This window comes from Larimichthys crocea, chromosome XX, assembly GCF_000972845.2.
Source record: "Larimichthys crocea isolate SSNF chromosome XX, L_crocea_2.0, whole genome shotgun sequence".
In the NCBI taxonomy this organism is placed as follows: domain Eukaryota; kingdom Metazoa; phylum Chordata; class Actinopteri; family Sciaenidae; genus Larimichthys; species Larimichthys crocea.
In genome coordinates this window covers 7,091,444-7,109,037 of record NC_040030.1, presented here as the reverse complement: position 1 = coordinate 7,109,037, position 17,594 = coordinate 7,091,444, and the positions used below count along the sequence as shown (strand labels likewise).

Here is a 17,594-nt window from a genome sequence, read left to right as displayed (position 1 = left end):
TTGATTTCTTTTCATAGACATGTAATTTGACTGTAGGAACTTGGCTCAGCTGAACATAATTAATTAAATTAGGTTCATTGGGTCTGGTTGATTGGTCAGTTTTGCTTAGGAAGGTCTCTAACTAGGTGAAATGACCCGGAAGTAATTACATAGCCACCACAATAAGAGCTGTCCAAACGTTAAGAAAGCAGCTTCAATGCTTCCTTATAAATTCTCCTTAACATCTTCCCTTGACCTAATGATGTCTTCAATCAAGGTCAAGGAAAAGTGTTTAGGAAAAGTAATTTGTTTTTGACTATACGACCACACCCATTGAGTTATGTGGTTGTTTAACAACTCAAGAAATGGAACAAACTTAAACAAAACACAGGTACCTGGTGCACTGAAACACAACCAAAAAATAAATAAACCAGGTCATCAACCATCACACCCGTCTCCAAGAAAATGTGGTCCTGAAAGGAATCCCGGTAATAAAATATTACAACTTCTACCAGCTTCTACCAGTATAATAATAATAATAATAATAATAATAATAAATGGTAACCTAAACTTGGTTCCATCCGTTGTCATTTTCATCAGGAGATGTTGAGCTGCGCTTTGTCTGGACCCTCACCTAGGACCTGTTTGCCTTGGGTGACCCTACCAGGGGCATAAAGCCCCCGACAACATAGCTCCTAGGATCATTGGAACACGCAAACCCCTCCACCGCGGTAAGGTGGCAGCTCAGCAGCTCCAGGAGGCCCGGCCGGGCACAGCACGAAAAGGCGACATGGGCCCCCCTTCCCATAGGCCCACCACCCATGGGAGGGGTCTCAGGGGGGAGAAGGTGCGAAGAGAGATGGGCGGCAGTCGGAGGCGGGGACCCTGGCGGTCCGACCCCCGGTTGCAGAAGCTGGCTCTGGGGACGTGGAATGTCACCTCTCTGGCGGGGAAGGAGCCTGAGCTGGTGCACGAGGTTGAGAGGTACCGGCTAGATATAGTCGGGCTCGCCTCGACGCACAGCGTGGGTTCCGGAACCAGTTTCCTTGAGAGGGGCTGGACGCTCTACCACTCTGGAGTTGCCCCCGGCGAGAGGCGCAGAGCGGGGGTGGGACTGCTTGTTTCCCCCCGGCTCGGCGCCTGTACGTTGGGGTTCACCCCGGTGGACGAGAGGGTAGCCTCCCTTCGCCTTCGGGTGGGGGGACGGGTCCTGACTGTCGTCTGTGCTTATGCACCGAATGGCAGTTCAGAGTACCCACCCTTTTTGGAGTCTTTGGAGGGGGTGCTGGAGAGCGCTCCCTCTGGGGACTCCCTCGTCCTCCTGGGGGACTTCAATGCTCACGTGGGCGGCGACAGTGAGACCTGGAGGGGCGTGATTGGGAGGAACGGCCCCCCTGATCTGAACCCGAGTGGTGTTATTGGACTTCTGTGCACGTCATGGATTGTCCATAACAAACACCATGTTCAAGCATAAGGGTGTCCATATGTGCACTTGGCACCAGGATGCCCTCGGCCGTAGTTCGATGATCGACTTTGTGGTCGTGTCGTCGGACTTGCGGCCACATGTTTTGGACACTCGGGTGAAGAGAGGGGCGGAGCTGTCAACTGATCACCACCTGGTGGTGAGTTGGCTCCGATGGTGGGGGAGGATGGCAGTCAGACCTGGCAGGCCCAAACGTTTTGTGCGGGTTTGTTGGGAACGTCTGGCTGAATCTCCTGTCAGAAAGAGTTTCAACTCCCACCTCCGGGAGAGCTTCGCTCATGTCCCGGGGGAGGCGGGGGACATTGAGTCCGAGTGGACCTTGTTCCGTTCCTCCATTGTCGAGGCGGCCGACCGGAGCTGTGGCCGTAAGGTGGTCGGTGCCTGTCGTGGCGGTGGCCCCCGAACCCGCTGGTGGACACCGGCGGTGAGGGATGCCGTCAAGCTGAAGAAGGAGGCCTACAGAACCTTTTTGGCCTGTGGGAGTCCTGAAGCAGCTGACGGGTATCGGCATGCCAAGCGGAATGCGGCCTCGGCGGTTGCGGAGGCAAAAACTCGGGCGTGGGAGGAGTTCGGTGAGGCCATGGAGAGCGACTTTCGAACGGCTTCGAGGAGGTTCTGGACCACCATCCGGCGGCTCAGGCGGGGGAAGCAGTGCACTATCAACACTGTGTTCAGTGGGGATGGTGTGCTGCTGACCTCGACTGGGGACGTCTTGGGTCGGTGGAGGGAATACTTCGAAGACCTCCTCAATCCCACCAGCACGTCTTCCGTTGAGGAGGCAGAGTCTGGGGACCCCGTGGTGGTCTCGCCCATCTCTGGGGCTGAGGTCGCTGAGGTAGTCAAAAAACTCCTCGGTGGCAAGGCCCCGGGGGTGGATGAGGTCCGCCCGGAGTTCCTCAAGGCTCTGGATGTTGTGGGGCTGTCTTGGTTGACACGTCTCTGCAACATCGTGTGGACATCGGGGGCAGTGCCTCTGGACTGGCAGACCGGGGTGGTGGTTCCCCTCTTCAAAAAGGGGGACCGGAGGATGTGCTCCAACTATAGGGGGATCACACTCCTCAGCCTCCCCGGGAAGGTCTTTTCGGGGGTCCTGGAGAGGAGGGTCCGCAAGATTGTCGAACCTCGGATCCAGGAGGAGCAGTGTGGTTTTCGTCCTGGCCGTGGAACTGTGGACCAGCTCTATACCCTTAGCGCGGCCCTGGAGGGTGCATGGGAGTTCGCCCAACCAGTCTACATGTGTTTTGTGGACCTGCAGCACCTCCAAATCCGAGGCCATGGTTCGACCGTGTCCCTCGGGAGGTCCTGTGGGGGGTGCTCCGGGAGTATGGGGTTCCGGACCCATTGATACGGGCTATCCGTTCCCTTTACTCTCGGTGCCAGAGCTTGGTCCGCATTGCCGGCAGTAAGTCGGACCTGTTTCCCGTGGGAGTTGGACTCCGCCAGGGCTGCCCTTTGTCACCGGTTCTGTTCATAACTTTTATGGACAGGATTTCTAGGCGCAGCCAGGGCGTCGAGGGGCTGCGATTCGGTGGCCTTAGGATCGGGTCGCTGCTTTTTGCGGACGATCTAGTCTTGTTGGCTTCATCGGATCGTGACCTTCAGCTCTCTCTGGAGCGGTTTGCAGCCGAGTGTGAAGCGGCTGGGATGAGAATCAGCACCTCCAAATCCGAGGCCATGGTTCTCAGCCGGAAAAGGGTGGAGTGCAGTCTCCAGGTCGGGGATGAGATCCTGCCTCAAGTGGAGGAGTTCAAGTATCTCGGGGTCTTGTTCACGAGTGAGGGAAGGATGGAACGGGAGATCAACCGGCGGATCGGTGCGGCTTCTGCAGTGATGCGGACTCTGCACCGGTCCGTCGTGGTGAAGAAGGAGCTGAGCCGAAAGGCGAAGCTCTCGATTTACCAGTCGATCTACGTTCCTACCCTCACCTATGGTCACGAGCTTTGGGTAGTGACCGAAAGAATAAGATCGCGAATACAAGCGGCCGAAATGAGCTTCCTTCGCAGGGTGGCTGGGGTCTCCCTTAGAGATAGGGTGAGAAGCTCGGCCATCCGCGAGGAGCTCAGAGTAGAACCGCTGCTCCTCCGCATCGAGAGGAACCAGTTGAGGTGGCTCGGGCATCTCGTGAGGATGCCTCCTGGACGTCTCCCTGGTGAGATGTTCCGGGCACGTCCCTCCGGGAGGCGGCCCCGGGGAAGACCCAGGACACGCTGGAGGGACTACGTCTCTCGGCTGGCCTGGGAACGCCTTGGGGTCCCCCTGGGAGAGTTGGCAGAAGTGGCTGGGGAGAGGGAAGTCTGGGTCTCCCTGCTGAAGCTGCTGCCCCCGCGACCCGAACATGGATAAGCGGAAGAAAACGAACGAACGAACGGTAACCTAAAAATCCATACTATACATTACCTAATTTTCTTTGTTACTTAATGAATGTCCAATCGTATTTATTGTGGAAAATACACAGTACAGTTAATTATGATTTGTTTAACTAACATATTCTATACAAAATCACTCTTAGTTGTATATATCTCCTGCTATTTATTTTTTATTTTTTTATTTTGTCCTATTTATCAATAAAGGTTTGTCGTATCTTACCTAAGACAGAAATCAGAAATTAAAAATGACACATTGGAATGAAAAGACACATTTTTTCAAATTTTATCAGTATTTATTGGAGAAACCGGAGCACCCGGAGGAAACCATAAAATACTGAAACACAGAAGGAAGCAGGACCAGGAATTGAAGCCTTAATGTTTTTACAATAAAGCTACAAACAGCCCAAACCTCCCTCTGGTTAGCTCAGGTGGTACATATGTCCAGTGACGTGGGACATGCCATTGGCTCTTTCTTTGCTTCCTCATCTTTGTTGTTTCTGGTCTCGTCTGTCTCGTGTTGGAGCTTGCTGTTGAGCTCTTGAATGTCTTCTCTCAGGACAGCAGTTGGTTGACAGTCTGCGTCTCTCTCATTTTCGGTGGCTTCAGGTGTGCCCTGCATGCATTTGAAATTCTGGAGCTTGTCGTGGAACTCCTGGATTTTGTTGCAGAGGACTGAATTGTCTTGGCAGATGGTCTCCTTAGCAGATTTGATATTCTCGTACTCGCTTCTTAAAGCCAGTTCCTCCATGATCAGTTTGCGAGAAGTGCAGAAATAATGTGTGAGGGCAGCGTTTGCACGCCTTAAGTCTACTATCTCGGCTTTGATGGCATAATAGTTATCGAGCCATGGTTTCGCATCTTTGTATTGTTGGTCCAGATCTCGGATTCTGCATTGGATGTCGTAAAAGTAGTTACCCTCGGCCTCCTTTTCAGCTTTCAGTCTACCATAGTGAACCCTCATCCTTTGCTCATCTCTAAGTTTTTCAGTTAGGTCCTCAAACTTTTGCTGTAGGCTCAAGTTGTGTTGTCGTAAAGCTCGGTTCTGGTCTTGCGTTCTTTTACATTTCTCTTCCAGGTTATTTTGCCTGGAGAGTTTGTCCTGGAGGTTCTTTACCTTCTGCTGCAGCACAGTGTTTTGTTTGCTCAAGGTTTTGTTTTCATTTTTGGCTGTCCTGTACTCCATCTCCAAATCTTGGTAGTCTGTGAATTTCATGTTTATCACCACAATTTCTCGCTCAAGATTGCAGTTCATTTGTCTGATGTTTTGTGTTTCTTCTTGAGAAAGCCTACATTTTTCCTCCAGGGCTAGTTGATTTCGGAGTTGGATGTTATACTTGTTCACTTGCTTTTGAAGGTATTTGTTCAAGTCAGTGGCTGCTTTTCTGTCAGCTTTCAGCTCTTTGTACGTCTTTTGCACATTTTGGCTATTTGTAAGCCTACGCTGGAGCTCAACTATTTGTGAATACAAGGAGGCATTCTGGTGATTTATGGCTTCTGTTTCCCCAGCAAATGAGGGGTCGAGAAGATTGTCCCCGTCCTCTTTGACATTTGCAGTCCAAAACATTGTTGAGTTTAGTTTTTGTGTACTTTTGTATACCGCTGTAGATAACATGGTCTATAGTCTACGCAGTGAAACTGTGTGTTCAGAACAGAAACGTGGCTTAGATCTACACACATTCAAAGGCTAACCAGAGTTCAAAGAAGATCAAAGTGTTGCCATAGTGACATCACATATTTCAAAAACAAACAAACAAACAAAAAAAATCTTCATCATGTGACTTTAGAATGGTAATTCCAATGAGTGTCCAGTGAAATGTCTTTTTGAGGCTGTTAAGTTAGTTTACATTGGTAATGTTCAAATTCAGCAGGAAAAAGGCTTTTTCTGAGTTTTCTTACAATGTACACATCATACATAACCACAGTTCTGTTCCCATCTAGTAGTATGTATGTAGAAAATGACAATAAATGCACAAAAGGTGGATTTTCTTTGTTGATAAACTCTGATGACGACTTCAAGTGATCATTTCGAGATAAGAAGTGTGACTTAGAAATTCAGTGGACTAAAAATTGTTACATATTAACGGCATGGCTTGTGATGGTTGGTTGATGGGTCAGTCCACTGCATTTGTTGACATATCTCAAGAGCCATTGTTCGGATTGTCATGAGGTTCATGGATCCAAATTTATATACTATTATAGCATCAAAATACTACAACATTTTAAATAAAAAATAGTATTATTTGCACAGACATTAATGGTTCCTAGACAATGAGTTCAAGTGACTTTGATGACCCCATGATTTCTTTTTGTTATGAAATTTATTACAGCTTTTATTTGTTCCTCAAGATAAAATGAACAATTTTGGTAATCCTTAGCATTCAATATAGCACCATCATCAGCTCTTATTTTGATAAGATATTTTATGTGTATATTTCTATTTCAGCAGTAGCCTCAGTCTCGAGTGATAATTAGCAAATGTTAGCAAATAACACAGCAAGTTAGGAGGATGAACATAGTAAGCAAAACATGCTTTACAAATGTGAAACTTCATGAGGTATGTTTAATTATTTAAAATATTGCTGACACACAGTGTTCCAGCTTAATGGTAGATACATCCATATAACAGCCTACATGCAGTGATGAAGAAGAACCAACAGCAAAGTTTATGTCTGGCTTCTTCACTGGCTCCAAAGCATGTGATGGATTTTGTATCTGCACAATGACTTGGAAAGAAATCATTGCTTCATCTTGCGGCCAAAAATGACCAGTTCATAAATATTGTCCAGCAACTGTGATCTGATGTGGTCTGATCTTTATTCACTGGCCTTCTCAGCATCCATTTTGACCAGAATAATCCTGAAATGAACTATCATCAGTCTGTTATCACAACATGAAACAGATTTTAATATTCTTCTATGAAGCATTCTATTGTTATGGACTTTTCAAAATAAATAGCATAATTGAAATATAATGATGCTGAGGTTTGTTGGTGACAGAGTGCTGTCTGTTTGGAGATTTGGATCCATCACACATGTTATTTGGACTAAAAAAACAGATTTACAGCTCCCTCGTTTACATCAAAGCCTTTAATTAGGCATAAATAAAACTTACCCGCCTTAAAGTGGGGTTAATTTCATAGTTTAACCGTTTAATTAAATCCAAATCATCATGTCTGTCTGCTCCCAGTGCCGCCATGCAGCTTCACTGTGGTGAGACTTGCCATGAGAAAGGTTGTGGAACTAAAGGTCACAGCTTTTCATAACCAGCAGAGTTTAAGTGATGATGTCTCTGTGAGTGTCAACATAGAGAATGTGAAACAAGGCTTCTTTCATTCAACTATAATAAACAAAAAGATAATAACTCCATTGTTTACTGTTGTTGTTATTATCAGGATGTGGTCTGTGGTGTACATGGTTTGTCTACAGGAATAATTTAAACCCTTAACCCTCCTTTTTGGCTTTTCTCTGGGGTACAAATATTTTCCCTGCTTGCAAAGCAAACCTGCATCCAGCAGGGGGCATGGCAACTGCAAGTTTGCACAGACTAATACAGCCATTCCAATATTTCTAATATGAAATTATTACACAGATACACAGAAAAACTAAATGTGAACTCGGGTAGGTTCTTTGTTCAAGTGTACTGACTTCCCCTCACTTCCTGTCATCCAGGAAGGACAAGTTCTTTTCTGTTCCTGCAGAAATCCACAAGTTCTTGAGTTTTATGCAGACAGCGCAGAAGAAAGGGATAGATCCAATCATCAGACAATAGGACCTCAAGTAGGGGTCGAGTTCAAGTCTGCAAAAAAAAAGCCTCTAAATGCAAATCCTCTTAAAATGTTTTAAAAATTAAATTGTACCACAGCATATTTTCATCACAGGTCCCCCACACACTGACTAACTTAACCCTCCTTACATTCTTCCCATATAGATCCTGATGGGGAAATCAGGTAGGTAGGTAAGTTTGTCTGTCTTTAATAATCTGTCACAACTGGACATGTGTTTCTGTGGAAACATAAATGCATTTTAATCCACCTAATGAAACCAAAATCTTAATATGAGTATGAAATCTCTTTTTCTCTAAATTTGAGATGACAGCCTCTTAAAAACTCTTCACTGTCAGCTGCCCAGGTGTTGTGCAGCAACGTTGCATTGTCCTCCATTTGACACTTTTCATACTTTCTGACAGCACCTGAAGGCAGCAGTGTTGTGTTCACGCCCCTCGGACAAAACCCCTCCTTCTAAGTGAGACGCTAAATATGTGGAGTATGTGGCAACTGAGCGTCAGTGTAGTGAAGTGTGCTGTCGAAGCACTGCGGAGCCGTCCGGATAACACAGTCAGCTGGACTTTTCACATCCAGACCTTACCTGCGTTTTACGTCAAGGTAACTTGTGCTCAAATGTAATGTTGCGTGTTTCTGGTCGGCGGACTTTTAATCCTGAATATCACCTCATATTATCTCAGTCTGTTGAGCGGCAAATGTAACGTCAGTGTTTTTACTGTTTACATGCTTAATTGTTTCAGTGACATTTATGATACGAACACACTGTGTTTGCCATTTACAGCCTGTAAAAAATAAGTTTAGTCTGGACTTAAACTAGACTCAGACACTTCTAGACTATATTTATAGTTTTTCATTAGCTAGTTAAAACCTATTTATCAGGGTCAAACGGCGCCTTTAAGAAATGCGTAGAAAATACGCAGGCTTAAATAATAATTTTGTTACAAGTGTGTTAATAACATGTTAACGCTGTTTTGTGTTTTTATTGTGATTTTATTTGTAACCTCGTGGTCCAACTGGCATGTTGTACAGAGTTGAACCCTCATTACCTTATTTTTCTTATGTTAAATGAATGTAAATGAAGCTATTAGACTGGGTCTGTGCTGAGCCACTGTTGGCTCCATATGGAGGTCACACTGACGACATGTCCTCTAGTCATGCACACAAGTGCCAAATTCAAATGAAAAAAGTCTGAGGTAAGGTCACTGAATGTGTTTCATGAGTTCCCACATTGAAACACTTTAGTGAATTACCATTTAATAACAATAAAACTTCATTAGTCTTGGTTCAGTGGAACATTTCAGTGTCCAAACATGATCTCAAAACTGTTTTGAATAGTTCTCTGAATGCTGAATGATATTCACCACATTAAAAGACTGAATGTCAGCAAGATATTGGCCTATGGTATGACACAATCTTTAATCTGTTTATTACCACTGAAACTTTAAATAGACTGTGGGACATCTCCACAAAATAAAAGAATTCTTTGTCATCAATCAGCCCACTTGGTTTGGTCTGTACGCTTCGAACCCGGCCTCCTCCTTACACCCAGCCCCCCAGGAGGAAACTGTAAGGGTAATGTTAGTGGTCTTTTGATCCCCTCTCATGCTCAGGCCTGCTCCACAGTCTCTAATCCAGCTTGGGAGGGAGGATTCGCCGCCCACTGTCGAGATGAATAGTTCCCACTGCTTTGTGTTTTCTTTTTAATTAATTAAGATTACCAACACTTTTTAAAATTCTAGTCTCCAAAGTATGATATCACAGCAGGCCTGGCGGTGATGTGTGAGGAAAGTCTTAAAATGTTAAATTTGTCCTGTATGGAAGCTCATCGACGCCTTCTTGACACATTTTTTTAAAAGGGGGAGTGAGTCTGTAATTACAGACAGATGCACATGCGAGTCGGGGAGTGAATGGGTGCATCATGTGGGCTCTGCGCTGTAACAACAGTGTTTACTTCACGCTCGCACTTCAACTTTACTGTTTGTCTACGCATCCTGCAGCCACAGCCGGTCAGACAACAAAATCCCTGAGGCACAACCCCCCCCCCCCGACACATTCCTCTGGGTATTAGTCTTGTTGTTTAGGCCGACCTCTTTCTGAATTGTTTTTTTTTTTTCAGGGTGGCAGTTCTAGCCTGCAGCTGTCGATTTCAATTCAACCAGCAAAATTTCAGCAATAAATCCAGCTATACAGGTTTTCAAAGGCTTACATTGTGGACCAAGCTACTGTGTGACTGACATATTCACTGAATTTTCCAGGAAAGGTCAATAAAACATCAATTAAACAAACACAGGGATGAGCAAAATGCTCCTCTCCATAAAAACAGTTGTCATGGCTTTATCTGCCAGTAGAGCTCATCAGGGGCTATGGCTATGGTGTGAAAAAGAATGGAGAAGGGCGTTGCTGAAAAACATTCACGTTGAACCCTATGCTCATATTTCCGTCGTGAATAAAGACTTACAAAGTCCTTTGTCTCCAAAGTCCTGATGGGGACGCTTCAGAGCAAGCAGACGAGCCTCTCATATCGTCTCCACATCTCTTCTCAGGGCCGTAAACAATGCCAAACTGGGGAGGAGGCAACAAGTGTGCAGCGTGCCGTGGGACGGTTTACCACGCCGAGGAAGTGCAGTGTGACGGGAAGAGTTTCCACAAATGCTGTTTTCTCTGCAGTAAGTACAGCTGGAACACCTACACCGCTGGACTGAGGTCAAACTTTCAAAGTACACAGCTGTTGTTTTTGCAGCGCTTTAGCGCATGAAGCAGAGACTGAATATATTTCACGTCACTGCTAATCATGTTTATAAAGCATGCACACATTTTTTACATTGATTTCTCACCCTCAGCAGCCACTGTATTTATTATTTTTCTATACATACATACTTAGCTTGTTAAAGGAGCTACCCTGATCATCATCATAACATTAAACCTGTGTTACAAAGTGTGAACAGTGAATTTCAGGGATATCTGTGTTTGCCAGGGACGAATGGTCCAAAAGAGGCTATCGAGTTGCATTGTGGGAAGTGTAGGATCCTGTGATTTTTGGAGCTCGGCACTTAAAGTCAGGATGTCTCGGCCTCTGCTGCTTCAATTTGGAAAATTCTTTTTTTTTTTTTTTTTACTTGTCTCTTGTGAGTCGCTTAGTCTTATGAAAGCACAATACTAAATCACTGGAGTGCCCCCTTTAAAGTGTTGTCATGTGGTAATGCCTGAGTAAAGCTTTGAGATCTCTCGTTGAAGTCAGCCACGCAGTGTTCGATTTTAGAAGTGACGGCTGAAGAGCGTCTAATTCTGCAGCTATGTCCTCATAAAATGAAAACTGGCAGACAAACCCAGAGAGAAATTGTGAGAAACGTTGTGAAAAGGGTAATGTGAGCTTTCTGCGCTGTAAAGGTCACTGAGAGTTAATACATGAGAGCCGACTCTTTAAGTGTCAGATGTTTGACTTTTACCCGTTTAGAAACCGTCTCAGACAGCTCAAACGTCCTAGTAGCGGTTTCCTAACCTTGCCAAACATCTTAAATGTATTTATGTTATCGCAAGACCTGCCAAGAGCAGACATTACATCGACCTGCGCACATTATTTGTATTTATACTAAATAAATAAAGGATGACATCTACTGTATTTGACTGTTTCTGCTGTGTTGCGTCCTTGGGTCAGGCTGCGGAGAGCCATGAGTCAGAGGAAAGACAGCTCATCAAAGGCAGCTCGGGCTGACATTTCACACTGCATCATTATCAGTTTATCGGACGGGCGGGGGGCTTGTTGTCCTGCTCCTGAACCATCCTTGAAATGTCAGTTATGTTCCAGCAGAGACCTTACACAGAGCCCGGGATTACACAGACACTTTCATTTAGTCGCTATCAGGAGGAGAAGCAAAGCAATGTGAGCCACAAAAGATGAATTTATTTTTTCCAGCGGTTCCCGTACAAAGGCAGCTTTGTCTGAAAGTCCTACCGAGGGGATGATGAGCAAGGGGACTTGATGTCCTTGGCTCTTGTTTGCCCTTTCCTCCAGTTTGACCAGCTATATCATCACGTAGCTGGAAACAGAGCCTCATATGACTATTTGTGCACTTACTGTGGCTTTATCTTCACGATTTGCTTAGACTCCGTGCCAGTGCATGAGGGTTAATGATCCAACTGTAATGAGGGGAAGTAGAAACACTTAACAATTGTAACAAAGGCGAGGAAACGTGAAGATTTAGCATACGCAAAAATCTTCTAACACACTCACAAAGCTTTCATTTTCAAAGTGTTGGCCGTGAGATCAGAGAGACATGAGTTGAGATATTTTTCCAGGCGGTTGCGTGAAAGCTCAAACCAGTATCAGACGATCTCACAGTGCAGGTCAGTTTGAAGAATTTAGCTAATCCCAACAGACAATGTGCAGCCTTAAAGCCGCCGCAGTGCTTTCTTTACTTCATACAAACCTGCCAAAAAATGGATTTGTCCAACGGCTACCGACTATAAATGTATTAAACTCAGCTGAAGTGGTATTCATGAAAGAAATGAATCCCAGTTCAGGGGTAAAAACTAAAAGAAGATGTGAGTTGAAGTGTCTGAAGTGCACTGAAAACAGTAAATTGTGTGGGCGCTGTAGGACCTTGAATTGATTCATGCAGACGTGAAGATTTGTAACCTGAAAGGGTTTGAAGTGTCAGTTGAACTCTGGTAAAAGTGCAACTTCAAATTTCATTTAGTCCAATGGGTCTCTATTTTACCGTTTTCATCATGTCAGCTGTCAGTTCATCTGCTTTTAGTAATGCCACTTCAACTTGACACATCAAACAAGTTTCTATCCACACGCTTAAACTGACACTTCAAACCTTTTAGGTCCGAGGCTGCCACTGATACACGATTTACTCTAACTACTTTGGTCGTTCAGCCAGCACTTCAGCTTCTACTTGTAAACTGCTATTAATTTGTTCAAAGACTTCCACTTCAGTTGACCCTCCCAGCTCGACTTATCACTCAAACCTCTGCTGACATTTCCATTCCTTTTAGTGCTTGAAGTTCAACTTCTGAATTGGCAGTTCAGTTTCATTCAGTGATTAAACCCTTAAACTGAAACTTAAGTGTCTCTCAGTTCTTCCATTTGAACTGCCACTTCAACTTCTTTCAGTATCTTTAACGTGTCACATATACATTTTCAGCTGTGAGCACATTTGGCCATTGCTCCTTCATTTCTTCATCAGATCATGTTTTTTTTCCTACTCCTTCTCTCTTTGTGTCCTCAGTGGTCTGCAGGAAGGGCTTAGATAGCACCACCCTGGCGATTCATGACCAGGAGATCTACTGCAAGTCATGCTACGGGAAGAAGTATGGCCCCAAAGGCTACGGCTACGGTCAGGGAGCGGGGACGCTCAACATGGACCGAGGAGAGCGGCTGGGAATCAAACATGAAGAGTGAGCGCTGAATGTTACGTAATGCATTTCAAGGCTGTAAGATGACTGTATAGTACAGGCCCAGGCTCGAGCCACTGTGACTAATGATGACAGTCATGATAAAGATATAGTTAGCAACATTTCACAACATTTTAAAAGGTGTTCCATGGAAGAATGACAGCATCTACACCCACCTCATTACTGAATCTGCTGTTGCGGTGTGCTTCTGCAACATTTTCCAACTGATTGGACGACTTTATGGTTTTAGATTTAGACACATTTCACCATAAGAAGCCCTGCAGTGCTGCCAATAAACAAAACGATTACCCTAAATTTGACTCATTCAATCTTGAAACGTCTGAACGAGGGATCATTCGTCACACGTAATTGCACAAGTGGTTGGCGGTGAGGTTGCCGAGGTCAGTGAGTTCAGCTGCGCACGATATGTAAGGATGTTTATAAGTGGTGGCTGCTAAGTCTGACGGTGCTATTGTCTCCAAACAGCATGATGCCGAGCTCCCAAATACATAAATCAAACTTCACATGGGATTCATGAAAGCTAATGTCAAATATAGAGATATGGACTGAAAACATGGGGTTTTATTTTTGCCCTTATTGCCCTCCACTAGTACAAGGGAGTAAGAGCCACTGCTGGGTGGTCTGGTGAACTACAAGCTAACAGATTTTGGGTCCACAGTAATAAGAGATTCACCGTCAGGTCAGCCACTTGAACATGTCAAAAGCCTCTGCTCTGCCCTAGCCTGCATCAGACCTGGACGGGAGAGTTGGCGTACAGTCGGCCTCTCAAATCCTGCTTGGCTGCAGTGGTCTCCAGCTGTTTTTTTTCGAGGGAGCGGAGGAGCTTAGAAGAGCTTAGAACCAAGAAGTCTCAGAGAGATTCAGAGTAATGACCTCAGAGTTTAATACATCATCTAATAGATCAGCCTGGAATGGAATAACTTCCGGACACAAATTTGAGTTGCACAATATGACAGCCACGTCAGACTTAAATACACATGATGGGAGAGCAGCAAAAAAAAAAAAAAAACAGCCTCGCACACACACACACACACACACTCAGAATGTTTACTCCTGTAACCAGACGTCAGGTGATTATGTTCCGTTATGAAAGAGTTTATTATGTAACCAGCAGGATCCTCCTCTCTCCTCTCTGTCCTCTGCCACAAAGGGCTTCATTCAGGGGCCACTGGGGCTGGCAGTCACCCTTCGATAAGCACTGCTCCAGGGCCCCAGGGTGCCCCACTCTCTTCCCCACTGGCTGAGGACAGAGGAGGAGGAGGAGGAGGAGGAGGAGGAGGAGGGCGTGCCAGGTTTATTTCTGGTCTTTTTGTCTTTTAGGAATGCTGTAACAATTGTTGCCTCAACAGATTTTTAATTAAGATTTAATGTTTAATTAGAGTATCTGCAAAGGTATTCATTACAGCAGAGGTCAGTGTTTTGGGTTATACATGGTTCAATATGAGTCAATGTTTTCACAAGAAAAGGAGCTGGTTCTGGTACAGAGAGAACCATCCAAACAGGAAGTTTTTTAAGAAGAAAGTTTCATTCCAAAATCAGATATCCACCTCTTAAAGTCTTTGTGATGCACGAAATGAAAAATATCATTTTCTATGAAGGATCAGCTCCAGCCTCCGGATGACAAAATAATACATTTGGAAAGTGGTCTGAATGATGGAGATTTCACTTTCCCTCATGCTTTATTTGCTTTTTTACCCCCCCCAGGACACAGAGTCACAGACCGACCACCAACCCAAACCCTTCCAAATTTGCTCAGAAGTTTGGAGGTTCAGAGAAATGTGCCCGGTGTGGAGACTCGGTCTACGCAGCAGAGAAGATCATGGGGGCAGGCAAGGTGAGAGCTCGATCCACACTCTACAGCTGAGGTGATTCCTGCATACTGCTCCTGTTGACCGTATTGCAGAAGCATTCACACCACTTATTTAAGTAGCAGTTACACACTATAAAATACTCCATTACAAGTAATTAGCGTACAGCCTGGGGAGCTGATCTTATACCACAGAGTGAAAGAATGTGCTCCTGCAACTCGTCTGCTGTTTCTTATTGACAGTGATGACAAAACTTGAACATGTTCCACAGAAGAGAAGCTGCGCTGTGAACTGAACATGGTTACACTCGACCTCTCAGATATGCAGCGTGTAGAACATTCACAGAACGATAATTATATACACTTTTAGCCGTGTTGGTTCTTTCACAAACCACGCGGGTGAAACTTGTTTGGCTGGATTGAGCGCACATGTTTTCTTTACAGCTCTGAGCCACATGCAGGAGGTTTCAGTGTGGTCTCTTCCTAATGAGAGAACTCAAATCCTGTTTTTGTGATTGAAGACGGTCCATAACGTTTGCATGGGGGATTGAAAACAACTGGTGATAATCGCGTGAGTCTGTCTGGACGCCAGAGCTCTGGCAGTTGTTGTTGATAAGACAGATTTACATTCGATGATGTTATGAAGATGTTTAACAGTCTGTGTCCACAGAGGAGAAACATTTGTGTTCTGAGGAATTGTTTCCTCTGAAATTGGAAGTAGATCGTTTCCTGTCACTGATCATGTGGATTCACATGAGCTGATTTATAGCAGGTGATGTCATCGGGCGGAGAGCTGTTAATGTGTTTCCTAATACGAGGAAATCTATGAGAGCCTGTAATTTTCAGCATAATGAAGACAGTGTGAGACGCCTTCAGGCTGATGGAGCTGCTTTGATGCAATTTGATGAAGGAAATTATGACATGTGAGACAAGAAACATCTGCAATTATCAGCTGGAAATAACCCCAAATAGTTTTTTTTGAGTTGAAGGTGGATTTAGCACAAAAGCACAAAGACAGACTGTAGGTAGAAGTATTAAAACTGTCTTTCTCCTCCCAGCCGTGGCATAAGAACTGCTTCCGATGTGCAAAGTGTGGCAAGAGCCTGGAGTCGACCACTCAGACCGAGAAAGACGGAGAAATCTACTGCAAAGGTGAGATGAACCATCCGAGGTGTGTTTCACCACACGGGGTTTCTGTTGCAGCGTTGTAGTGACATGAGGAATTGTTGCAGTGATCCAGCAGCAACAAATATTCTCACTTAAACATCCATTAATGAGTAACATGTTTAGTTTACTGTGTGATCGCTGACATATTGGCCTCAGACTCAAACTGAGGATCCACAACAGGAAAGAGGAGACTTTAGCCACCCTGTGAATTTAACTCTAGCGCCACCATTTAAGGCGATATGCATGGTTCTGAATGAGACATCTCTGCAACCGTGCCATAAAAAGTGGTACTATTGACCTGGAACTTTTCATCTATGATGGTTAATATGATCATGTCAGAGTTTCTTAATACTTTGGTTTATGAATTTAAACACTAATGACATTCCCATTCTCAGTGGTCCATCAACCTCACCATCATCCAAAAAATGAGATGCATTTTTATTTTTCTATGTAATAATTACTTAGTTAAAGTTAACCAAATTTTGGCGCCACTTTAGCTAACATTAGCTGACTCAGCTTAAAACTGTGCATGCAGCCACGTCTAGTGTATGTGTATGTCTTCTACATACTGTGTGTGCATACACAGAAGATGTGATGTACAGACGGCATCCTAAAGATGTGAAAACTTCTTTTTAAAAAGTCTTAATATTCTGAATTAAACTGTTTTTTTTCTTCTGGAAGCCATCCAGCTATCTATACGAGCACAAAGCTGGTGCTGTTCTTGACTCTTATGACCTCCTACTAATTACAAATCTATAGTTATGAGTAATTGGTTCCACAGTATCATGGAAAGAGCAGCTCAGTCACTACTCATATCAGCAGAAACAGATCTGGATGAACCGGCTGTTATGTAACAACAAACACACACACACACACACACACACACACACACACACAGGCTGTTGTACTCACTGTGGTTCCACATGAGTGTTATTGACATTTGGTGTGTTGGTTTGGCTGGACGACGTTGATCCCGTCAAGCTAACAGAGCTGCTTACTGTCCAGCAGACTGCAGTGGGCAGAAACATTTCTCTCCTCATCAGGTTCGCTTCAGCAGGAGGCATGGAGACACACATAAACACACACAAACACACACACAGACGTCAGCAGATGGATGTTTGCTGGACGTCATAATGAAACCTTGTACTGATGAGCAGGAATGCTGCATCTCAGCTCGAAACCCAAAAAGGCTAAACTCTGCCGCTGCTATCAATCAGTGGTTTAGGACATCCTGAGTCTGCCTGAGCGCCAGCTGGATATTGTTTTCTCTCATCGTGAACGTTATGAAGCCGTTGTGAAGACATTTGGGTGGCAGACCTGAGTTATCACATTTGTAAAAGAAAGCTAAAGCAAAGCTTTGTGGAATAAAATGAAAAGTCAGAAATTCTGTGAGCGAGCAGGCTTATTTTTAACGCCACATGTTGATGTGACATAAAATGCAGAGTGTTAGGCCTGGGAAACACACACACACACACACACACACACACACACACACACAGGTGTTTTATATTCGGGCAGATTAGACGTCTGCTCAGGTTAAAGGTAGTCAAAGCTGCGCTGGAATTGCGTGCAAACACCAGCTGTAAGTTC

The 17,594-nt window shown here is 44.8% G+C and overlaps 1 protein-coding gene across 1 annotated transcript in view; it reads left to right on the top strand.

Moving 5' to 3' along the window:
* The first annotated feature begins 8,077 nt into the window (after positions 1-8,077).
* csrp2 (cysteine and glycine-rich protein 2) overlaps positions 8,078-17,594 on the top strand; it is an 11,165-nt gene continuing 1,648 nt past the window's right edge. The window contains exons 1-5 of the mRNA XM_010744347.3: positions 8,078-8,209; positions 10,153-10,275; positions 12,844-13,012; positions 14,735-14,864; positions 15,896-15,989. Coding sequence (XP_010742649.1) covers positions 10,164-10,275; positions 12,844-13,012; positions 14,735-14,864; positions 15,896-15,989 — 505 coding nt within the window. The 5' untranslated portion in view covers positions 8,078-8,209; positions 10,153-10,163. The remainder of the gene's footprint in view (positions 8,210-10,152; positions 10,276-12,843; positions 13,013-14,734; positions 14,865-15,895; positions 15,990-17,594) is intronic.